We start from the raw sequence: 25844 nt of genomic DNA on the forward strand, positions 1-25844 counted from the left end.
TGGCGCTGCCTAATGTGACCAGTCTCCTGAACCATCATCATGTCAGGCAAAATAATATCCTGCTAGACAAGCCCTGAGCCTTATCTTTTGCATGAACTGGTGTTCACAGCTCAGCATTGTTAAGTGATTAGAAGTTCTTCAAAGGAAGAGTTACTGGCATTGGGAATCTTTAGGATTGACTCAGATCCCGGAAACAGTGGGATCAGCCTGGAGCTACCTAAGCAGTGATTCGGACAACCAATACCCCAGAGCTACCCGGCCGGGCCCAGCTCATCATGAGCACATGGTGGCTGGGGCCGGGATCCGAGCAAGACACTCCCGCCTGCCCCGGACCCACCCAGTCCCGGAGACTCCCCCCCTCGGTGTACTCACCCCAAAAGGAAGCAGCCCCCGAATCCAGGTAGGCCCGGGCCCAGCTCATCATGAGCACATGGAGGCTGGGGCCGGGATCCGAGCAAGATGCTCCCGCCTGCAGCCAAGATAATGTTAAACACTAGCTGAACAGACATAACTTTGGCTGAGACTATACTAACAAATTCAGTGTATTTGTCAAATTGTCCCTTTACAAAAAAATGTAGTTTGTACTAGTTAAGATGTGAAATTATCCTCATCAAGTGCTGAACAAAAAAGGATCATCTGAGGGTAGGAAGCAAAAGTTTTCAATGATGCTCTTTGGGAGGCTATGTAGCCACAAGCCATCACTATGCTGTCAGTCTCAGTCCCTGGGTTATAAACCTTAGTGTTAACCAAGGAGGAATTTCAGAGTGAATAGAGTGTTCCATCTTCTGGGTTTATTGCTCCTCAGCCTTGGGTTGCAGACTGGTATGAAGGCATGCCGGGACCCTCTGTCCTATCCAGCCGTTCCTTACTGCAGTGTGTAGTTTTTAGTCCACCACTGAGCTGTGTCTCCCATTGCTTAGGCTACAAAGGGGTGTGAACAACCATTGAGGAGTCTTAAATAGTTCTTCCACAGGCTCTTGAATAAAATGGAATTAAGGTTGATGAAAAATAAACACTAACTTCTAAACATACACCTCCACCAAAAAAAATTTGGTGCTGTAATCACTAAACTTAAATTTGAGCAGATTATTTGCCTCTGTGCATCAATTATTTTGTGTGCAAAGTAATAGTATCTAATCTGTGTGGTTAGTTGCAGATTAAATGTGATTCTGTTTGTATAGTACCCACCTGTAAATAATACTTTTTAGGAGATAATTGTCTTTAAATCCTTTTAGAAACTGTAATGAACAACCTCCATGGTTTCATTTTCCTTTTACCAGCAAGGATTCATTTCCTAATTTTATTTCTTGTATACAGAAACTTACATTCTGTGATTTTTTTTATTTGAAGAAGGGATAATTATTGTATTTCCTATGAAACATATTGTTTCCTAAATGTTCCATGTGGTTGAAAAACAGAATTAAGATTCTAGTTACTGTTTTTTTCATATCCAGAAAAACAGAAAGACTTATTTATTCCTGAAACAATGTACACTGTACATTCTGCTTTTGATTTCCCTAGTGTATACTTGTAAAGCTATTTCGTAATAGGATACAATTGATCCTTATTATTTTGCATTACATATTTGCCCCATCTCTCATTTGCTAACATTTATTTGTAACCCAAAACCAGTGTGATTATTCAAAGACCTGTGCAGAGTGACACAAATCTTGCATCATCTCAAGTGCACCTTCCCAGCTGAGGTTGAATAAGGCCATGCTAAGCCTTCTTATTTCAGTTCTTATACTGTAAAGTATCTTCTCTACAGTCTATCTAATGACTTTTTTTGTTTTACAGTTTTGTATTAGTTTTAAATTTAAAGTAGCCTGCAATAATGTTGATGCAGTGCTGGCTACTGTTCCTAAGCTACGCTAGACTCTAAGGAAAAGATACGTGTGCTGGTTAAGCTTCATGAAGGCATGAGTTATTTTGCTGTTGTTAGTTAATTAAATGGTGATAAATCAATAATATATAGGACTTGGTTAGCCAAACTCATACTTTTATATCCCCAAAGTCTTATATTAACAGTTAGTGAGCTAATGGTTGATAGATTAGGGTGGATGCTTGATTCTGTTAGGTTCCCTAAATCTAGAACCTTTGGGAGGTGATGGGACTGTATCAGACGCTACAATGAAATCCATTATTGAATCATGTCATATTGTTGAGTTGGAGGAGTAATTTTTACAACCTGAATAAAATTATCTTATTGGACATATAACTGGTAATTTTTCTTTCTTTCTTTGACTTATCATTCAACTCTTGTTTTTTGAAGTACAAAGATTTTACGTTTTGATGATGTCTAATTTATCAATTATTTTCTTTTGTCAGTTGTCCTTTTGAAGTCGTATTTAAGAAATTATTCCCTAGTAGAAAATTACAAAGATTTATTGCCTTGATTTGTTCTCAGGGTTTTGTAGTTTCAGCTCTTATGTTTAGATCCATGAGTTAATGTTTGTATATAATGTATGATAAAGATTCTGACTTCATTCTTGTGTTTGATATCAGTATTACACTTACCCAGAATTATTTCTTTTTTTTTTATTAATTATTTTGCATTATGTGATAGTTTCATAGGCTCTGGGAATCTCCCCACCCCTCTCCCTCCCCTCCCCCCGGTGCAGAATTATTTATTGAAAAGACTGTTCTTTTTCTACTGAATTGTCTTAGTTCAGCACACTTCTGAAGTCAGTTGATTATCTTTGTGAGGTTATTATATGAACTCAAATTCATGTCCATAATCAGTGTGTCAGTCCTTATCCCAGGCCCACATTCTCTTGATTATTGTTATTTTGATAATAATTAAAAAAATTTTTAAACTAACATGTAACAATTGCATATATTTAGAGCGAGCTTTGGCCTAGCAGTTAATACATCAAAATAACCTGGGTTCAGCACCCAGTTCTTGACTCCAACTTCCTTACCTGTGTAAACCATGGGAGGCAGCAATGAAGGCTGGAGTAATTCGGTTCCTACCACACATGGGATGATCTGGATTTTGCCCCTGACTCTGGCTCTGGCTCTGGCTCTAGCCATTGTGAGCGTCTGAGGAGTGAGCCAGTGGATGGAGGAGCACTGTCTCTCCCTCTCTGTTTCTTTTCTGCCAAGGAAATACAGAATACCATGTGATATTTTGACACATGTTTACATAGCATAATAAACAATTGAAAATAGGGCCCGGCGGCATGGCCTAGCGGCTAAAGTCCTCACCTTGAAAACCCCGGGATCCCATATGGGCGCCGGTTCTAATCCCGGCAGCTCCACTTCCCATCCAGCTCCCTGCTTGTGGCCTGGGAAAGCAGTCGAGGACGGCCCAAAGCTTTGGGACCCTGCACCCGCGTGGGAGACCTGGAAGAGGTTCCTGGTTCCCGGCATCAGATTGGCGCGCACCGGCCCGCTGCGGCTCACTTGGGGAGTGAAACATTGGACGGAAGATCTTCCTCTCTGTCTCTCCTCCTCTCTGTATATCCGGCTTTCCAATAATAATAAAATCTTTAAAAAAAAAACCAATTAAAAATAAACATAGCTATCTCCTCAGCCGTTTGTTGTTCCCTTATGGTGAAAACATTCAAAATCTTATCTTCTAATTTCTATCCTTTTTTTTCAAGATTCATTAGTTTTTATTAGAAAGGCAGATTTACAGAGAGAGGAGAGACAGAAAAAAGTATCTTCTATCTGCTGGTTATTCCGCTAGCGGCTGCAATGGCTGGAGCTGAACCCATCCAAAGCCAGAAACCAGGAGCTTCTTTGAGTTCTCCCATGCAGATACAGGGTCCAAGGCTTTTGACCCATCCTGTACTGCTTTCCCAGGCTACAAGCAGGGAACTGGATAGGAAGTAGAGCAGCCCACATGGGATCCTGGCATGTTGCAAAGAGAGGATTAGCCAACTGAACCATCATGCTGAGCCATTTCTATCCTTTTTCTTTATGTATATATATATTTTTCTTCATATACATATAAAATATTATATGATATATAAAGATATATAAAGATATATAAGTCTGTCTATCTATCTATCTTTCTATCTATAAGTGTATATATAGCATTAGGAAGCTGGAGTCAGGAGCCAGAACAGGGTTATCGATCCCAGCACTATTGGTAAACACAGGCTTGCTTTCTAGTGTCATAACCACTAGACCCCATTCCTGTCTCAGCAGTGCCTGAACTTTAAAACCAAAGCAATCAGTGATGTAACAATGTTGATGTGTGTGTGTATATAGGTGTATGACTCTATCTATCTGTCTGGTTAATTTCAGTGTGCTCATGGTACAGATTCTTCCATGTGGAATTTTGCAACTTCGTCAACATGTTTTATGTGATTGGGAAGAATGATTTGACGTAAAATTGTCACTTGAGTGAAAGCAAAAGGCCTACACCGAATTTCTTAAATATGTGGGTTCAGTGTGTAGTGTGAGTGGGTGTATAAATGTCTGTTAAAGTAGAAGACTGGCACTCATCACTGATTAGCATTTGCTTGATAATACCTTGTATTACATGTATCATGACATTAAATGTGTTAGTTTGATAAACTAGATCTGAAAATTCTATCAAGTATAAAAATGAGATAGCTATGGCTAAAGAGTAGGAAAATATATACTTTAGAGTTCAATCTAGATCTACATTTCTTCAGAATTGTGAAGATAAAAGATAGCATATATAAAATACTTGCAATAATTGTTGTTTCATGTGATGGATTCAACAGTTGGTACAGCTTCATACTGCTCCAAATTCATAATTACTATATAAGTGATACCAATTTACAAAATATAAATGAAAGTACATTGCTTTTTTACACTTGATCTTAGCCAAAAGACCAAGAAGCAATAGTTTGTTATTTCTAAACTAAGAGGAAGACCCATTTTTCTCTGTAGCTCCATCTATCCCATACCCAAGAAGTAATTATCATGAAGATTTTTTATTGCTGTTTTTACATATATCATTATATGCAGCAACAACTTTTTTCCTTTCTTCTTCTTCCACCACACAAAAGGTTTACAGTACATAAGTTGTTCAACATCTTGCTGTACTTTTTAGAGTACCTTATCTGGGAGGAAATACTACCAAGTTTATAAATATATTTTGAGCTTATTGCTCAATTTATGGTAAAATTGCAATATCAGTGTTTTCTTAAAAAGCTGGTGGTGCAATATACAATAGCCCAAAGAATGTTTTCAGTGTTGCTTTTGTTTGAAAGATGTGTTTGTTTATTTCAAAGGCAGAATTGAAGAGAAGGACAGTCAGAGAAAGAGAGGTCTTTCATCTGCTGGTTCACTCCCTGAATGGTCGCAGTGGCCAGAGCTGGCCTGGTCCATGTCCACAAGTTTCTTCCAGACCTCCCACATGGGTGTAAGAGCCTAATAAGTACCTGGACCATTGTCAATTGCTTTCCCAAGCACGTTAGCAGGAAGCTGGATTGGAAATGGAGCAGCCAGAACTCAAACCAGTGGCCATACAGATACCGGCACTGTAGGTGGTTGCTTAGCCTGATGTACTACAATGCCTACCCTGGCATGGCTTTTGTATTTTGAGAGGATATGGATACTCTAAAAATTATAGTCATCATAATTAATTTCTCCATGTTTACAAATATGAAATATGTCTGCCTAATTAGAATTTTTATCAGTGTGAAATCAAACTAATTTAGGGCCTGGTGTGATAGCATAGTGGTTAAAGTCCTCGCTTTGCAAATGCCAGAATCCCATATGGGCACTGGTTCTAATCCCGACAGCTCCACTTCCCATCCAGCTCCCTGCTTGTAGCCTGGGAAAGAAGTTGAAGACGACCCAAGGCTTTGGGACCCTGCAAACGCGTTGGAGACCCGGAAGAAGCTTCTGGCTCCTGGCTTCGGATTGGCTCAGCTTCAGCCATTGTTGCCGCTTGGAGAGTGAATCATCGGATGAAAGATCTTCCTCTCTGTCTCTTCTGTTTGTACATCCAGCTTTCCAATAAAAATAATTAAATCTAAAAAAGAATTGCTTCAAAATAGTTACACCAAAATAATGTTATCTTTTTGTTCCACAGTGTATGAACTTTTTAAAGTATCCTTGTGTATCCTTAGTATTTTCTTAACAATAACAGGATATATTGTGGCCCAACTGGTTAAGTAGTTGCCTGCAAAATTTTCATCCCTTGTGGGTACTTTATATCCAGCTGCTCTACTTCTGATCCAACTCTCTGAGAATGTGCCTGGAAAGTCAGTAGAGGCCAATATTTGGGCCCTGGCCATCTATGTGGGAGACCTGGAGGAGCTACTGGCACCTAATTTGGGTCTGGTCCAGCCCAGGACATCGTGGCCATTTGGGAAGTGAACTGTTTGTCCTTCTCTAACTGCACTTTTCAAATAAATAAAAATAGATCTTATATTTAGGCACAGAGAAAGAGATCAGTCTTTCATCTGCTGATTTACTTCCAAAATGACCACAGAGATTGGGGCTGGGCCAAGCCAAAGCCAGGAGCTTGAAACACTGTCTAGGTCTCCCAAATGGGTAATAGGGGCCCCTCTTTGTGGGCCATCCTCTGTTGCTTTTCCAAGAGCACAGCTGGGGAGCTGGATTAGAAGCAGAGAAGCCAGGACCGAAGCTGGCATTCTGATATGAGATGCCAAAGTCACAAGCAGTGACTTAACTTGCTGTATTACAGCGTAGGCCTCAGTATTTTATTTCATTTCACTTTAATTTATTTTATTATTTTTTATTTGAAAGCAGTTTTACAGAGAGGAAACAGAAGGATATTCCAGTCACTGGTCCACTGCCCAAGTGGCCCTCATTGGCTGGAACTGAGCTGATCTAATGCCAGGAGCTTTTTTGGGTGCAAGAGTCCAAGGACTTTGGCCATCCTCTGCTGCCTTCCCAGACCATAAGCAGGAAGCTGGATTGGAAATGGAGCAGCTAAGACATGAACTGGTACCCTATGGGATGCTGACGCTTACAGGTGGAGAATTAGCCTGTTGAACCACCGTGTTGGCCTCCAGGCACCAGTATTTTTTCGAAATAAAAAGTTACCTTTGAAAAAGTTGAGAACATTTCTCTTAGACCAGTTTTCAGATAGTGATAAAATGCCCTTACCATAAATGTCTCAACCATTTCTATGTGCATGGTTTTGCAGTTTTAAGTATAATCACCAGAACTCTTTGTTTTCCAAAACTGAAACTCTGTGTGTGCCTTCCTCCCAACCTCCACCCTCTGACAGGTGTCCTGCTTTCTGTCTGCTATGGATGTAACTACTTTGGCACCTCATATATGTAAAGTCATACAGTATTTGGGGCTTTGTTACTCTTACACATTTTGTAAATTATTTCATCTCAGATTTGAAAGTTAAGAAAAAGGAGAAAAACATATAATTAAGGGGGGGAGACAAAGAATAAGGTAATTACAAAAGTAAACTACAGTGGTAATTAAGAAATGAAGTCATGGTCCATGGGATTTCTAGAACTTGAACTGGAGAGAAAATTGGAGTATAATTACACTAAAAGAAAATGCTGTAAAGATAGAAGTATATTTTAACTTGTAGCTTAATTTTTAAACATCTCACAAAAAGTAAATAAATGTTGCTTTTTGGTAAGTAGTATATATTACAAAACAATTTTGGTAAGTAGTATATATTACTTGTTTTATAGAAACACGTGTGACTAGGTTTTTGATTGTTAAAAATTTATACTTTAGCCCTTTTAATTTTGATATGTCTATGATTATGAGAAAAATACAGGCAGAACTAAAGTATTCTGAGTTGTTTCTAAATGTCTGAGTTTCAGAAAATTGATAATCATATATAATTACATGACTGTGTAAAATGTCACATGCTAGTAGTGGATACTCATGCATTACTCAGCTGTTGCCAGTAATGGTTCATCACTGTCACCCCTAAACTCAGGCATTTACAAGTATGCATTTATTCTCACAATCACAGATCCATATATCAACTCGAGTCTGGCACAGAGGCTAGACTCTGGGTCAAGGTACAGATCAAGGTACAAGATCTACTCAAAGCCAAGTTCCTATTAAAGGGGATTACCTGCTCCCAAGTTGTATAATCCCCACAACCCAGGCGTATTTCACATTTCTGCTCACTTTGTCTGCTTCCATTTGGCCTGATCAAGTCACACGACTGAATTTAAAGCCAAAACACTGTGGCTACCATGAGGCCTTGACAAGAATGTAGATGTGTTTTAAAAATTACCTTTTAAACTTCATATACACACACATGCACAATCTTCAGAAAGTTCACAGAAAATGAATACTTTGAAAAAGACTGTATAGATTTAAGAATGAGGTATTTATAATTTATATGTACAGGCAATGTATACATAGCTATAGGTGCTATATTATGTGTTTTTTTGCAGCTGTATATTTACTACTACAACTTTTGTGTGCATGTTATCAATTGCTTACTTTTAAAGTATGTTTATGTGTAAATATGTCTGTATATGTATATAAAACTGGACATTCAAAATGTGCTCATAATCATAATAAATAAAATATTTCTGACTGCTAGTTTTTGCTACAAGCATTCTTTATTATGGTTTTTAATTGTTTTTTTTGTATTTTGTTTTAGCATTAGGGTTAAGCTCAACATAGGGTTAAGCTAAAATTAGAACTTCCTGCATATATCAGATTTTCTCCACTACTTCTAAACAAGACATGTGATTCAGAGATAGTTGCAACAAGAATCTACAGAGAGAAAAGGAATGAAGTAAAAGGGAAGAAAGGGTAAAAACAGAGGGGTTAAGGAGAGTTAGTATCTGTGTTAAACAATGATAAAGTAACAGCAAGATCATGAATGCTTTTTGGCTTCATCTATACCCTAGATATTCTGCCACTTTTCTTCCCTACCCTCATTGTCTAAGGACAGACTTGTTGGAACTGAGTTAAATACTTACGGGAAGTTTTGGTTAAAATAATCAGTTGATCGTTTCTCGGCCTTTTGGCTAAGATCAAGTGTAGTAAAATAATCAGTTATCTGGTGGATACACAATCCCTTTGAATATCTTCATAGAAGACCTGATGTGCATTTTAGCACAACTCTTTAGAAATTGTCAGATGTGTTACAATAGGTGATTTGGAGATGGTGGACTAATGTAGGAATTATAGAAAAGTTGGATTACAATCCAGTGGTTTTAGAAATGGATAAAGAATGGTGTTCTGAGCAGGATAATCCTGTACAGCTCTCTTCAATCTATGCTTATAGCATATGCCCCACACTGTCTGTGAATGTCGAGGCTTTTCTGTCTATTCTGCCCTGGATGTATCTCTTAACTCTAAGAGTAAGGATTGCTAGCAGTGCCTCTGCTGCCTAAACCTTAGAAACAGCAAGAGGGTGTACGGCCTATTCATTTGTTGGTTTGGGTTAGTATTTTTCTCTTGGCAACAAAACTGTTTATCTTGAACTACTAAATATGACTGAAAAGCCAAATGTATGCATTTGTGGAACACAATAGCGACTACATGCAGTAGTCTTTTGTCATTATAATAAATCCTCAGACTCATTACAAGGGAACAACAGCTTTTGCTGAATAAAGGTGGCAGTGCATTTCAGTCACTGCACAGCAGCATGGTTAAATCTTCAAAGCGTATTATTGAAGGAAAAAAAAAAGCAAGGCACAAAAATTCATTATATAAAATTTAGAAACAGGCAAAACTAAGGATAGGAGCTGAATACTATTAACAACAGTAAGGAAATGATTACCACAAAAGGTAGGATGGAGGCAGACAGAAGACTGCAGGTGGGAGACCTGCTGGATCCTGGACTTTCTGTGTTAGCTTCATAATCATTCTGCACATTTGCATTATAAACATTTTTGTATAGGTGGGTTGTAGTTTTTAGTTTAAAAATTTACATATGAGAAAGCTAGAGCAAAGGAAAAAGCCAAGAAATAAACAAGATTTTTCTCTAAACTTACTGCTTAAAAGGCCAAACAAAAGTTACTGTAATAATTAACAGAATCTGAAATGGGTCAAGGGAATTATTTGTACAATATGATCATATTTTCTTGTCTCAACATATATTTATATATCTAATATTATATTCAGTTACAGATTAGTTCATATTTATTTTCTGAGAGCCAGAGTCTTCAGTATGAATTCTTGATTTAGAAAGTAGATTTGTAGACCACTTTGGGAAATTGACTAGTGGCCTTTTAGTGATGCACTCTTAGATTTGGTCCTATACTGTGAGTTTTGATGTATTTTCTATATTGTGAATTTTATTTTTATGTTCAGTAATGATTATTGCAACATTTGATTTTCATTTCCCTCGTGTTACTCTAAGTTCAAATTGAGTAATGTATTTACTTACAAATGTTACAGTTTTAAAAATTTTATTCCAATCAAATATGAAAAGCTGTTTTAAATTTTTAACAACAGAAGTAAAATGCTGACATTCAGTCTCTTAATCATAAAACAGCTATTTTAAATAGATTCAAAGGAATTAAAATTATAAATACTTATGAAGCAAAAATATTCTTAAGGATAGATATTGAATGTTTTTGTTTTTCCTAATTCTTTTCAAGGATTTGTTTAACTTTAGACTTTCATTCTGTTCCGCAGTTTTCCACTCTTATAATTCAGCCATAAAATGCTTTGGCTCAGCAAAGTATGCGTTGGTTTTATTTATTATTCAAATCTATGCAGAATGATTAATTAGACAAGTTAAATTTAAACTACTCTTTAATACTTGGTATCAAATTTTGCTTGAAAAACAAAAACAAGAAATCTTCCCCCCTCAATTTGTTTTTATGATGTTAAACATAAACATTAATCTATTTATGGTACTGTATAGTTGCCATTCTAAACATATTAATTAACATAAGTCAGCATTATTTATTCTTTATGAAAATATTTATTAAAATATTGAGCTGAATAGTGTATCTAATTACAAAAATAGTATTTAGCAATCTGGATTATTTTTCTAAGGAATTTACTTAACTCTGATAGTATTAGTTATTTTGACTTTTAAGTTTTTCTCTGTGTTTATAAAAAGTGCATTAGATTTAAAACACACACTATTTCCTAATTTACCTTTCTACACTGAGTGGTAGAATATTAAAGAACTGACATGACTAGCATGTTGTATTTAAGCTTCCCTTTGCTGCTTGCTGCACATATAACAATGTTGTTCTTTCTTTGACACAGACCCAGACAAAGGCTGAGGGTAGCAAGGAAGCAGACAGCACGCCTCCAGTAGTGGCCCCCGCCTGGCTCCAGGCTTTGTAAACAGAAACATCCCAGGCTCCTACAAGGCAGACAGCCGCCCCGATCTGATCTGCATTCAGGATGTGCTTGCTTGTACAAGCCCAGCCATTGCACACAGGCCTACATAACAGTGTTTACATTTGGCTGAGAATTTAACAGAGAAAAAGAACTAATAGGGAATGAAAAGAAAGTTTTATTAGAGCAAGAGGAATAAAATATTTGAAGTATAGTATATACCCAAGTATAGCATATGTGAAATTTTTAAAAAAGATTATTTAAAAGAAACAACAAAAATTAGGAGGTTTTTTTTTTTTTTTTCAGTTTCAAGGCCTCTTGTGTTACATACATATGTGGATACACATAGAAATATTTTTTCCTGGCAGTTTTAAGGGATCTCATATTTTTAGACCACATGACATATCCCAGAAAGTTTTAAATTCATAATGTTTAATCCTAGGTATGATTTTTAACATACTGAAAAAATCTAGTTTAACATTTTTATCCTCTTGATTACATGACGTAATAACTCATTTCAGAATGAGTTAATAAGACTGTTGGCTTCTTGGGATGGATTTGAGAATGAAAGCAATGAATTCTGAGCTTCTAAAACATATAAAAGATGTATTCTGAATTTTGGAAATAGAAGAACCTTAAAAGCCATTTAGTACAACTACTTTCTGCAGTTTAATGTATTTTAATAATAGACCTACAGAAACTGGACAGCAGACAACATCAAAAACGTACTCATTGTAGGCACTCAGGAAAGGACAATGGGTGAATGGGATTTACTGCATGATAAAATCCTTCAAATACCATTTAATTGCTGTCAATAAGAAATGTACTTTAAAAAAAATCTAAATGCTGGTATTGTTTAGAAAAATGTAGCAGATTTATTTATAGTTGTTATGAAGTTGAACTGTTGAAACTTGTTCACTGAAGTATTTTAACTTGAATTGATGCTGTGTTTCCCTGAATTTATACTGAAAATTTACATGAAAATGAGAAAGCAGCTACCTGTTAACTTCTGTGTGCTGTTTTTTTTCCTACTTCTAACTATACTTTCGTTACCTTTTGATCCTATTGGGGGATGGGAGGGAATTAATGGTCGCAACTGCTCTTAGCAGGACAGAATTTTTTTTCCCCCCCCAAGGAATGAAATGAGAATAACGAAATGGAAGAGAATGAAATACTTTCCATCACAGTGGATTCTTAAACATTTTCTCTAGAAATGTAGTATACTAGCTGGTTTCCTTCTGGTATAATTACTGTATATTTGGCTTAGCTACTACATGACTTGCTATCTACAGAGAGGCTAATCAGGTAGGTTTCTCTTGCCTTCTGCAAACATTACTGAACCCTGGACATGATCTGTTTTGAAGTCCTGGGCAGTTTCTCATACCAGATGCCAAAAGGGAAGTTTGCCAATCAGTAAACTACCGATAAGATCTAATTTTCCAGAGTACTGCTTACTAGACCTGTAATGATGAGGTTTCTGGAACTTTCTTGTAGAACATACTCTCTCTCTTTTTTTTTTTTTAAAGATTTATTCATTTTTTATTACAGCCAGATATACACAGAGGAGGAGAGACAGAGAGGAAGATCTTCCGTCCAATGATTCACTCCCCAAGTGAGCCGCAACGGCCGGTATGCACCGATCCGAAGCCGGGAACCTGGAACCTCTTCCGGGTCTCCCACGCGGGTGCAGGGTCCCAATGCATTGGGCCGTCCTCGACTGCTTTCCCAGGCCACAAGCAGGGAGCTGGATGGGAAGTGGAGCTGCCAGGATTAGAACCGGCGCCCATATGGGATCCTGGGGCTTTCAAGGCGAGGACTTCAGCTGCTAGGCCATGCCGCCGGGCCCGAACATACTCTCTTATGAGTGATTGCTGTAAGCAATTGGATTGGTGCTAGACCATCCACTGATCTTGAGGCAGTGTGTTTCCTGTGAGCCATGATATAGGGATCTCCTTACTTCTTTCGTTTTGCTTTGGAGCTCAGCAAACTAGAGGAGATGCTGTTGGTTTATTTTAGGGATACAGAAGTAAGGGTCTGGAGACAAGTATGTAGCTTACTGGTTGGGACACAGTTCCACGTCAGAGTGCCTAGATTGCTTGCCCAGCCCTTGGCTCCTAACTCCAGCTTCTGTTACTGCAACTTCAGGAGGCTATGGTGATGACTCCCAGAGGGGAGACCTGGTTTGAATTTCTGGCCCTTGTCTTGTGGGCATTTGGTAAGTGGAAATCACAGGCAGGGGCTCTCTGTATCCATTAAGTAAGTAAGTAATTTGAAAATATCTTTTAAAAAGTTAGAATCTAGGGCCTGGCATGGTAGCCTAGCACACGCCTGGAACCCATATGGGTGCCTGTTCTAATCCTGGCAGCCCCACTTCCCATTCAGCTCCCTGCTTGTGACCTTCACTCTAAGACTTCCCCTCAGATGCTCAAGTTCCCTATGTAAAATAATATTTGTTTATAACCTCTGCATATCTTTCCATATACTTTAAATCATCTCTAGAATATACTTCTAATACGTAGTACATGTAAATACTATTCAAATCACTGTTTTATACTGTATTGATTAGGGGATAATGACAAGGTACCATGCTGTACCATGCTGAGTACGGCTACAACTATTGTAGGCTTAACTGTGTAGTGTACAAATGAGAGAAGTGAACTATGCTCAGACAAGTGCTGGACAAAGGAATGAGGGTTTGTGAAATGGCTAATGGAGACTCAGAATGGTGCTCAATGTGATAAATTCAAGTTTTGCTTTTTAAAACTTTATGGACTATAGTAACTGAATATTTTCAATCTGATGTGTAGCCCACTAGTGAAGAACCTGTGGGAACAGAGAGCTGACTGTATAGGTTTTGGTACTATTTATGGGTCAGGCATCTACTAGGAATCTTGGAACCTATCCCCTACATGTGAGGACTACTGATTTTGACAGTAATGATAAAGGAACATTAGCGAGCATTATGAAATATTTGTAGCTATCTTAGATAATCTATGTTGTTTAATTTTGTATATCCATGTTGAAAATGAATTTTTAAGGGCTTATCAAATTGTAAAATGAATTATGTGTTGTTAATGAGGTAAAATGACATGGAATTATTCAGGTTAAAATAGTGGTTAGTATATTTACAATGTGTGCAACTGTAATCTGTATCTAGTCCCAAACATGTTCATCATTGCACAGGGGAAATTTTTTATTTAAAGATTTGTTTTATTGATTTGAAAGGCAGAGTTACTCAGAGCAATAGAGATCTTCTGTATGCTGGTTCACTCTCTAAATGGCCACAGCAGCCAGGACTGGCCAAAGCCAGGAGCTCCTTTCTGGTTTCCTGTATTGGGTGCAGGGAACCAAGCACTTGGGCCATTTTTTGCTGCTTTTCTGGGCACATTAACTGAATCAGAAGTAGAGCAACTGGGACTCAAGCTGGCATCCATTTGGGCTACCAACATTATAGTTAGCTGACTTGTTATGATACAAAGCTGGCTCCACAAGGGAAATTTTTTATCAAATAGTTACTCTATGCCTCTTCTACGATCCCTGGCAACTACTTGTGTGTTTTCTGTCTCAATAGATTTGTCTATTCAGAATAGTGTATAGTTATTGAATCTACAGTCTTTCCTATATCCTTTGTATGGATGTCTGTGTCTGTGTTTTATTTGTCCATTCAACAGTTCATGAACATTGGTGTTGCCTCCCCTTGCTGTGATGAGTCGTAATCCTATGAATACTCATTAAAGCCCTGTCCCGCCTCTGATATGCCATTGAACAGTCAGCATCTTCATTGCGTGAAGGAGGATTTATTTACCTTTCCAGACCCTGAGTTTCCTAAGACAGAATTTACCCTCTGTCACATAGCTGACCCTCCGTCACATAGCTGTGCCCTCTGGTACAGTCTTGATGTAGTGAATGCAAGAGGCTTGCATTGCTGGAACTGCTTCTCTGGAAGATTTGGTCATTCTGTTTGGTTTCCTCTTACCTCATTGGAAGTTCTTTGATTTTGTTTAAAATCTCTTCCTCCTCAGGAATCAGCTTAGTCCCTTCATGGCCATTTGGGGAGTGAAGCAGCATATGTGACCCCTCTCTCTGTCTCTGCCTCTCCTCTGTCTTTAATTTTGCTTTTGAAATAAATCTTTTTAAAACTGTGATTCCAAATCTGTAGGCTTAAATGCTGTGCTGTCCTGTCCGTGCTATTTCATGATATATGCTTTATATCTTGTAATTATAGGAACACAAGAAATAAATATTTCAGTGTTCAATGGTAGATAAATTTTATGTGTAGAACCTATATAAGTAAAATGCTTTTAGCCTTCTGGTTAAGGTCACAGGTGAAGTACATATAATTTGCAATCATCACAAATTGATTATTTTTTCATTTGCTTAGTGCAAAAAATGTTACTGATTGTATTACATATTGATACAGCTGTTCTAAAGGGTAGTCTGTTGGTATTTAACAAAATGTTTTTAAAATTGTTTTTTTAAAATTTGCTTTTAGGTCCACCTCATTCATTTCATCGAGATGAGACGATAATCATTGCTTTGGCATCAGTCTCTGTGTTAGCTGTTTTGATAGTTATCTTATGCTTTGGATACAGAATGTTAACAGGTAAAAGAAAAAAACATAGCCACTATTTGTCCTATTATTTTCTAACTATGCTGCCTAATCAATTTATTTCTCCTTTTAAAAATTGCCAGACTGGGGTGAGTGTTTGGCTTTATGCTTAAGATGCCACTGTCCCATGTCAGTGAACTTTTGTATGTAATACTTGGGTTTGATACCCAACTCTTGCATCTGACTCCACTTGGATTCCTGGCACTCAGATTCGAGGCTTGGATTATTCCTGCTGTCCTTGCACACCACCTCTCAAGGGATTTGGGAAGTGAACTGGTTGATAGGTTCTAACTCTCCCTTTCCTTCTCTCTCTCTGCCTCCTCCCACTAGGCCCTCTGGATAAACAAACAGTTATACTAACCACATAAAGGAAAAAAAATCTCTTGCTATATTAGCTCCCATCCTTATTGCTAACAAACATTTTTAATGAAAAGTTTCAGACTTTCACAAAATACCAACCACTGAACTTCAACAGTCATCATGATATTTTTCCATCATCTGTCACTGTCTCCTGTGCCATACAGTTAATTTGAATATCACAGATACTATCAATAAATAATCTACTGTCTTTGTGATGTAAGAACTTACAAAATACATAAACTTAATGCCATTTTCATATCCTAAAAATATAGCAGTAGTCCTCAGAATCATCATATGTCCAATTGGTTCTAATAAATTAGATTTTATGGCCCATTTAAGATCCTACAACCCATTTACTCACTTGGGTAAGTTTTATAAAACGTTGTTTAAAGGATTTTTAGGGGCAGGCTCTTAGGCTTGTATCCCATATCAGAGTCATTGAATTCAATATGCAGTTCCTAATTCTGACTTCTGATTCCTGATTGCAGCCACAGGAAGGTAGCATGTAATGCCTCTGGTCACTGGTTTTCTGCCAACTATGTGAATGATCTGGATTGAGTTTCTGGTTCCTGACATTGATCCTTGTACTTAGGACCATTGTGGACATTTGGAAAATGACCAGTGGATGAAAGTATTCTCTCTTTTGCTACCTCTCAAAATAAAGTTTTACAATTTTTCGTAAAATTTTTTAGTTCACTTATTTGGGAGACAGAGGAAGAGACAGAAAGACAAGGTGAGAGCACAAGCCAGTGAGCTGACTCCTATCTGTTGATTCATGGTTCATTTCCCAAATGCCTTCAGTGACCAGGACTGGACCAAATCCAAAGCTGATAGCCACAAACACTATCCAAGTCTCTCACCTGGATTGCGGCAGCTCCGTTACTTGAACTGTTATCTACTGTCTCCAAGGGTCTCCAATAGCAGGAAAACGAAGTCAGAGCCAGAGCCAGTGTTTACACCTAGGTGCTCTGATATGGGAGGCAAGTTCCTCAATAGGCAGAATAAATGCCAATCCTCGTTTTAAACTAAAACTAAATTGCAGAGGAAGCATCTCCTAAAGTTCTTACCTTCATGCAATTCCTTATTTATCTTTATAGATGATGATGATTAGTTAGTAATTTTCCTCCTATTTTTAATTAGGCATAAGTCTTGCCACGAGCCTTCTACAGCCCTTCTCTGAACTATGATAGTATAAAAAAAGATCTTAATTTTACAAAAGCCACACATATGTGACTTCTTTTTCCCATTTCTACAGGAGACCGAAAACAAGGTCTTCACAGTATGAATATGATGGAGGCAGCAGCATCAGAGCCCTCTCTTGACCTAGATAATTTGAAACTATTGGAGGTAAGACTGCTCTTGGACTACAGATTGTTGCTTCTGCTCGTACAGCCTATTTGAGACGATGACTTCATTAACTCATTTATTTATTCTATCTGTATTTATTATCAATTTTGTTCTGAGGACTATTTTAGGTATTGGGAATGTGAGAAACCCCACAGTTACACTCCTGCAGCTCATATGCCAAAGAGGGAGGTAAACAAATAGATAATGTAGTTTCAAGTAGTAGTAAGAGTCGTGGATGAAAAAACAAGAAAGTTATTAAACAAAGTAAATTTACAGAAAGAAATGACCATTACATGCATATCTAAAAATTATGGGGATAAAGACATGAAATTATGAGAAAAATGTGCCAACAAAAAGTCCATAGTAAATGCCCAATAAATATTCCTTATCTGAGCATATGTAGTATATTTTGTTGATACATATGGATATTACGTATTTATTTCATGTAATTTCTTTTTTTTTGGTAACATCACAAGCTATGTTAAAAGTCTTACCATGGGGCACGACTAGCACCCGGCCTGTTGTACTAACATCCCATTTGGATGCAATTCATGTCCTGGCTGCTCCACTTCTGATAAGCTCCTTGCTTATGGCCTGGGAAAGTAGCAGTGGTGGCTCAAGTCTTTGGGCTCCTGCAGCCACATGGGAAACCTGGGTGAAGCTCCTGGCTTTGCATTGGCTTAGCTCTGGCCATTACAACTATTTGGGGAGTAAACCAGTGAATGGAGGACCTCTCTCGTTTTGTCTTTCCTCTCTGTAAAATCTGAGTTTCAAATAAAAATTTAAAAAATTAAAAAATAAAAGTCTTATGGGGACAGTGTCATGGCTTAGTAGGCTTAGTAGGTTAAGCCTTAGTAGGTTCTGGCATCCCATAATGGCACTGGTTTGAGTCCTAGTTGCTCTGCTCCCCCCCCGCTTTTTTTAAGATTTATTTTTATTGGAAAGTCAGATATACAGAGAGGAGGAGAAACGAAGAGAAAGATCTTCTGTCCGCAAATTCACTCCCCAAGTGGCCACAACAGCCAGAGTTGAGCCGATCTGAAGCCAAGAACCTGGAGCTGCTTCTGGGTCTCCCACACAGTTGGCAGGGTCCCACGGTTTTGGACCATGCTTGACTGCTTTCCCAGGCCACAGCGGAGAGTTGGATGGGAAGTGAGGCCTCTAGGATTAGAACTGGTGTCCATGACTGATGAAATCATGATTCCTTGTGAAGGACTATACTACTGTAGCAACGTGGAGAAAATCTGTCAGAGGGTGGGAATTTGGCAGGCGGGGAGGGGCGGGATTCCAGTCTCTATGAAATTGTACCATAAAACTGAAAAATCCAAAATAAAAATTTAACAACAACCAAAAAAATAAGTGGTGCCCATACGGGATCCCAGGCAGGCAAGGACTTAAGCTGCCCCACTTTTTGTTTTTAAGATTTATTTTCTTTTTCTTTTTTTTTTTTAAGATTTATTTATTTTATTACAAAGTCAGATATACAGAGAGGAGAGACAGAGAGGGAGATCCTCCGTCTGATGACTCACTCCCCAAGTGAGCCGCAACAGCTGGTTGCACACCAATCCGATGCCGGGAACCAGGAGCCTCTTCCGGGTCTCCCATGAGGGTGCAGGGTCCCAAGGCTTTGGGCCATGCTCAACTGCTTTCCCAGGCCACAAGCAGGGAGCTGGATGGGAAGTGGAGCTGCCGGGATTAGAACCTGCACCCATATGGGATCCCATGCGTTGAAGGTGAGGATTTTAGCTGCTAGGCCACGCTGCTGGGCCCGGTTTATTTTATTTTTCATTACAAAGTCAGATATACAGAGAGGAGGAGAGACAGAGAGGAAGATCTTCCATCTGATGAATCACTCCCCAAGTGACCACAGTGGCCGGTGCTGCGCCAATCTGAAGCCAGGAACCTGGAACCTCTTCCAGGTCTCCCATGCGGGTACAGGGTTCCAAAGCTTTGGGCCATCCTCAACTGCTTTCCCAGGCCACAAGCAGGGAGCTAGATGGGAAGTGGAGCTGCCAGGATTAGAACTGGCACCCATATGGTATCCCGGTGCATTCAGGGCGAGGACTTTAGCCACTAGGCCATGCCGCCAGGCCCACTGGAACAGATATTTCAATCTAACTGTATTATACTGCAGCTTTTTAAAAGAATAGTCTGTAATTTAAATTTTAACCTAGACATAGTGAATGAAATGTAACAAACATCCTTAAGTAAATAATAAGTCTGTTTGAATAAAAAATAAGAGGAATTCTGAGCTAAAAATGAAGAGAATAAATCATAGTTTTGCTGATTCTTTGCATATTGAGTAATTTTTATTGTATCATTTGTGAATAGTATATTGTGAGAAACATGAACTCCTGAAGTGTTTGTTGTTTGTTTTAATAAACAGTTAACTTGACTGGAACCTTACGGCACACTGGTCTCTGGGACACAAGTTCAAATCTCAGTTCAGTTATTTCATCTTCAGATAGAGTGTTCCATGCATACACTGTTTCCTCACTCTGACTTTGTGCTTTTCAGGATTTTCTGTCTCACTTTCCAGCAGCTGTGGCTTCTCCAAATTAGGTCCTCTGGTTCCTAGGGCCAGAAACATTATGGATTTTCTGCCATAGTTTTAGCTGTTCTGAAGAGAGCTGATTTCAGCCATCCTCAAGCTAAAAGCCTTAGAAATAGATGGTTTGCCCCATGTCATTGTTTTCTTCCAAACCATATTGCCTTTTAGAATCTGCTGTTGTTTATTTTTCAATGCCTTTAGTTTGTGTGTGTGTGTGTGTGTGCGCGCACGTGCAAAATTTATAGATATGTGCAGGGGGCTGCTGGGCCCAGTAATTAATTACTTCCTCAATCATAACAGAAGCAGACTTTATTTAATGGTTTAGTAAACTATAAGCAATAAAGAGCTGAAGCATACTCTACTTATTTGTACTTCATTATTTAATAAGTTTAATTTGTCATCTATTGTATGAATTAATACCTTGCTTTCTTTAAAACAAACTTACAGCTAATTGGCCGGGGTCGTTATGGAGCAGTTTATAAAGGTTCCTTAGATGAGCATCCAGTTGCTGTGAAAGTGTTTTCCTTTGCAAATCGTCAAAATTTCATCAATGAGAAGAACATTTACAGAGTGCCTTTGATGGAACATGACAACATCGCTCGCTTTATAGTTGGAGATGAGAGGGTCACAGCAGATGGGCGCATGGAGTATTTGCTTGTGATGGAGTACTATCCCAATGTAAGTTCTTTATAGAAAGTAAATTGATAAATATTTGTTGATCATACTTTCTTTTCTTTAATCTGTATTGGAAAGTCAGATATATAGAGAGAGGAGGAGAGACAGAGAGAAAGATCTTCTGTCCGTTAATTCACTCCCCCAAATGGCCGCAACAACCGGTGCTGTGCCAATCCAAAGCCAGGAACCAGGAGCTTCTTCCAGGTCTCCCACGCGGGTACAGCGTCCCAAGGCTTTGGGCCGTCCTCGACTGCTTTCCCAGGCCACAAGCAGGGAGCTGAAAGGGAAGCGGGCCTACTGGGATTAGAACCAGTGCTCCTGGCATGTGCAAGGTAAGGACTTCAGCCACTAGGCTACTCTGCCAGGCCTAATCAGACTTTCAAGTTGACTACTTTAACATAGAATACTGCTGGCTTGCATACACTGGTCATTAATGGATTTGTAGTGAGCTAAGAAGCTCATGCTAGAATGAGAATTGACTGCATCATATACTAATTATCCTCCTCTGTCCCCGCTTGCCTCTCCTTTGGCAGCAAAACTTTCTACATAAGGAAGTAGTTCTCTGATTGGAATTTATAATGTGAGCTGTGTTGTTAGAGATCAACAATAGTTTGCAGATAAGCATTTTGAGTACTACAAATTGGCACAGTCATTCCTTGGTATCCACAGGGATGATTGGTTTCAGGACAACCTCTACCAATACTGGGCATACATAAGTCTTAAATGAGATAATATTTGTGTATGGACTATGCATATCCTTCCATATACTTTAAATTATCTCTAGGGCACTTAGAATACCTAGTACTATGTGAATGCTTTGTTACTAGATGTTGTGTTGTATTGTTTAGGTAGTAATGACAGGGAAAAAAGTCTATACCTGTCACACATATTCAGCATCAATCCAGATGATGGATCCAGGGGTGCAGGACTCTGAGATGCAGAGGGTGAACTATGTGTATACAAGTGTTTACAAAAGCCTTCTGTTTCCTACCTGCAAAACAAAACAGGGTGGTTGTATTTACACTGGTAAAAGATGTATTTTTTCTATCTTTTCAGAACATATTTACTTATTAGATAAAGGAAGAGAAAGGGTGGGTAGGGGGCAAAAGAGACTAAAAGAAAGTTTTCCACTTGCTGGTTACTCCCCGGATGACTGCAACAGCCAGGGTTAGACCAGGTTTCAAGACAAGAGGTGGGAACTTTATTTGGCCCTCCCAAGTGATGACAGGCGCTGTAGTGCTTAAACCCTCATCTGCTGCTCCTGAGCAGGAAGCTAGGTTGGGAGCAGAGCTGAAGACACTCTAGCTAGCATTCCAATATGGGATACAAGCATCCCAAGTGGCAGTGTAACCCACTGTGCCACAATTCCCATTCTGTTGGCTTGCTGGATCACTGAAGTACTTAAAGGAAATAATCATGCAAAATTTTTAATGTTGTAAATATAAAAATTGATGTTAAAATTTTCCTTTTCATCCTCTCCTGTATATATAGAAATGCCTTAGTAAAAGTATTTCAAGATTCTGTGATATAATAGTTCATTAGTTTTTCATGGAATTCTAACTAATGCAGATCCTTTATAAGATTTCTAACTTAACTTCTTTATGTGAAAGTAAGTTAATTCTACTTTTGGGGGGCATTTTTTCCCTCTGCCTAGGGATCTCTATGCAAGTATTTGAGTCTCCATACAAGTGACTGGGTAAGCTCTTGCCGTCTGGCTCATTCTGTGACTAGAGGACTGGCTTATCTTCACACAGAATTACCACGAGGAGGTAAGACAGTGAATGGGACATGAATGCTATTCCATTAGGTTCGAAATTCACAAAGGGAAGCTTGAATTATGTCTCCAAAATAAGGTATAATTGATATTAGAGATTTATTAATGGCAACTGTTTGATAAAACCAACATGAGAAAGAAAAGTATCTGAAATGTAGCAGAAATGTTAAGAACTTTAAGACTGTCAATTCTGATTATTCTCCTATCAAAGATATGTATGTGATCAAACTTAGGGATTAATTCTCTTGATTCTAATGGCTGTCTTCACATTTTATAGCCCATCATGGACCTTAGGTTCAGAAATTCTATGTAGGCAATTCTTTCCTTATATTTATCTTATTTAAATGAATTATAATGGAATAGTCTTCTGTTTTGATATCACATCTTTATTCCATGTGTTTTTAAAAATTAAAAACTAAATGTAGTTTTGTATAGGTTAATTAACTGGAATTATGTTTGGCCTAGCCTGTTGATGTGGGGAGGAAGAATTGACAGTAACTTCAGTAAGAAGGATTTTGGTTTTTTTGCAAGAACCTAGGGAAACAGTGTAGGATTGAGTTGACCATGCTATGGCATTACCAGGACCTGAGGCTCCTATGTTTCTTTTCCACCGTCCTTTATAAGGCTTTCATTTTAAAAATTACCTTATCATCCATCATGTTGAGTCCTAGGCAGCGGGAAGAAGGAAGAGGAAGTAGAAGACTTGTTCCCTTGTACCTGCAGCAGTTCCACTGCTTTGGTTGTTATTTACTTCCCAGATCTTGGTCCACACTTAGCTTCAACAGAAGCTGAGAATATGGATTTATTTGACGGAGTGTCTGGACACCTCGAACATACTAGGTCCAGTTGCTAGGTAGGAAAGGGAGAATGCAGGGTAGGGAGTCAGTGTTTGCCACTGTTTAGAAATGGTGATTGTTATTCCTTGTCAAAACTGTTATCTTCCTCAGTTTTCTTGCACATTTTTGCTGCTTGTTCTAAATCTCTTTATCAAACATTTGCTTTCTGACTTTATATCAGTATATACTTCATACCACAGGTGACCCCTAAATTAGGTTTTCTGTGACAATCTGTCCCTGTATTTTCTTAAGCTTTGACCCCCACACGACATTTTCCTGTCATACTGAAGCCCTGTCATCTTTTTTAGTCTCTGGCATTTCTTTAGTTACGAGAACATTCATGTACAATTTCTTAGATCTTTGTTCTGCTGTGTTATAACATTATCAGTTTTTCTAGCTGATGCTTCATATATAAGTCATTTCACCTGAATAATTTATCAGTTCATTTATCTTGCTTTTCCTGAATATAAAATTGACTTGTGTTACTGTCTTTGTCAGCAACTTGATGCACTTTCTTCAATGCTTTGCACATTAACCACTGGACTGTGTCCCTTTTCTCCTTCCTTTAGAAAGCTGGCTTAGCACAGAACTTAAAATATGCCAGTCTTTCTTTTTGAGGTTTGCAGGATTCAGCAAGGTTTCCAGTCAAAATTGGCTGAAAGCATGATTGCCATCAAAAACACGCATTTCTTTTAAACGGAGCTGTTAACTCTTTTTTCAGATCATACTGTCACTTGATTTTTTTTATCAAAGGAATCACTCTTTTTTGTCTAAATTAGCTAATGTAATCATCAGTTATCTTTTCAAAACTGAGTATCTAAAGACCACTGCATATAAAATATGTATAGTAGCTGCTTACATTTATGATTTTATTTACTTAAAAGTATTTTCTTGTATACTTTTTAAAGACTTATTTTCGTTTGAAAGGAAGAGTTACAGAAAGAGGAGAGACAGAGATCTATCTGCTAGTTAACTCCCCAAAAGACTATAATGGCCAGAGTTGGGCTGGTTTGGAACCAGGGGCCCTGAACGTCTTGCCATGTGGCTGCAGGGCTCCAAGAACTTGAGCTAGGAAGTAGAGCCTCTGAACTTGAACTAGTGCCATATGGGATGCAGGCACCACAGGTAGAGGCTTAGCTTGCTGCACCATGCACTGGACTCATGTACACTGTTTTAAAAATACTAAAAAGTGTTTATTCAGAAAATTAGATTTTCCCAGTGTGTTCAGATGTAACTTTTTTGTGTGAGGACTATAAATTTGGTAGTAAGGAATAAAATTATTATCTATTAATAATAATAATAAGTTGAACCTATTTACTTATCTATAATTAGTTCTCCCTATAAACTTTTTCTTACAGTAACAATAGTGCATGTTATTGCTAAAGAGAAATGTAATAAAAAAGGTTATTCAAACTACACCTGAAAATTAATGTTCAGTAGTTTGTGCAGATCCAGGTCCTTCTCTCTCTGTCTCTCTCTCTCTTTCTCTGTGTGTGTACAGAGAGTAAACACATACACTTACCAAGGTAAAAAAGATTATAGTGAATCTGAAGGAATTTAAAGGGGGAAAGTCATCTCTAAATGGCAGTCTCTCTCTCTCATTTATTTTCCCTTGTTTGTAATAGCAGAAAATACACTACCTTATGTTCCCTACTGCCTGTCTCACAGACTTCTTGCACATTCTTCTCGTTATTAACTAGATTTACTCTAAAGTATAAAATCTTTTACTTTGAATGTTGATTTGATGTTTTACATTGTACATTTTCTATTGTTTGCATACAATTTTGTATATAAATGTTAGCTTAAGATTATGCCACGTATACTTAGATCTGGTTTTATCAGAGGAAGAAATACAGGATTTGAAGATTGGAACAGGAAATGGATAAGGGAGAAAAATAAGAAACAAGTGAACTTTCACTTGAAGAAACTTGTTAACCATTATTTTTCTGCAAATTATACTGTTCATTGATTTTTTTAATATCAGAGGAATTTCTTTCCTGTGTTACAGTTTGTTAAATTGCAGTTTAATGTTCAGTAATTGAATAACATCGAAATACTGAGTCTACCTGTGCTATACAGTTTTTGTTTGTTTCCAGAAGTGTGGTTTTATTTAATGTTACATTGATACAGTTTCCTTATAGAGAGGGGGAAACAACATGGTGTTTCTTTATGAGAGCTGAAGTTAGATTCATTCTTTCATTCAGCAAGTATTTATTGTCTATTATGTTTCAGGTCTTTTAGATTCATGTGAAGTGTAATACTGTTCTGGTTCTGAAAAAAAACAGAAAATACTTGTGTTTTCCCAATTAATTGTAAAACCATTTCTAGTTAGATGCGATGAACTGAGGAGCTAAGAAACATGGCCAAACCATAGGGCAGAGCTGTGATGTACTGTAACAGGCTTGATTTGCAAAGCTACGGGAGAACAGTATAAGATTTATAGAAGAAGCTTTGGAGCCACATTAGTTTTCCATTGATTTGTTTTAAACAGGA

General features: G+C 38.0%; 1 protein-coding gene across 1 annotated transcript in view; it reads left to right on the forward strand.

The window, feature by feature from the left end:
* The window catches only part of BMPR2 (bone morphogenetic protein receptor type 2), a 108784-nt gene that overhangs the window by 65470 nt on the left and 17470 nt on the right, over nt 1-25844 (forward strand). Inside the window, exons 4-7 of the mRNA XM_058664865.1 lie at nt 15692-15802; nt 17424-17515; nt 20514-20744; nt 22396-22510. Of these exons, the coding sequence (XP_058520848.1) occupies nt 15692-15802; nt 17424-17515; nt 20514-20744; nt 22396-22510 (549 nt within the window). The remainder of the gene's footprint in view (nt 1-15691; nt 15803-17423; nt 17516-20513; nt 20745-22395; nt 22511-25844) is intronic.

Source organism: Ochotona princeps, chromosome 5 (genome assembly GCF_030435755.1).
Source record: "Ochotona princeps isolate mOchPri1 chromosome 5, mOchPri1.hap1, whole genome shotgun sequence".
NCBI lineage: Eukaryota > Metazoa > Chordata > Mammalia > Lagomorpha > Ochotonidae > Ochotona > Ochotona princeps.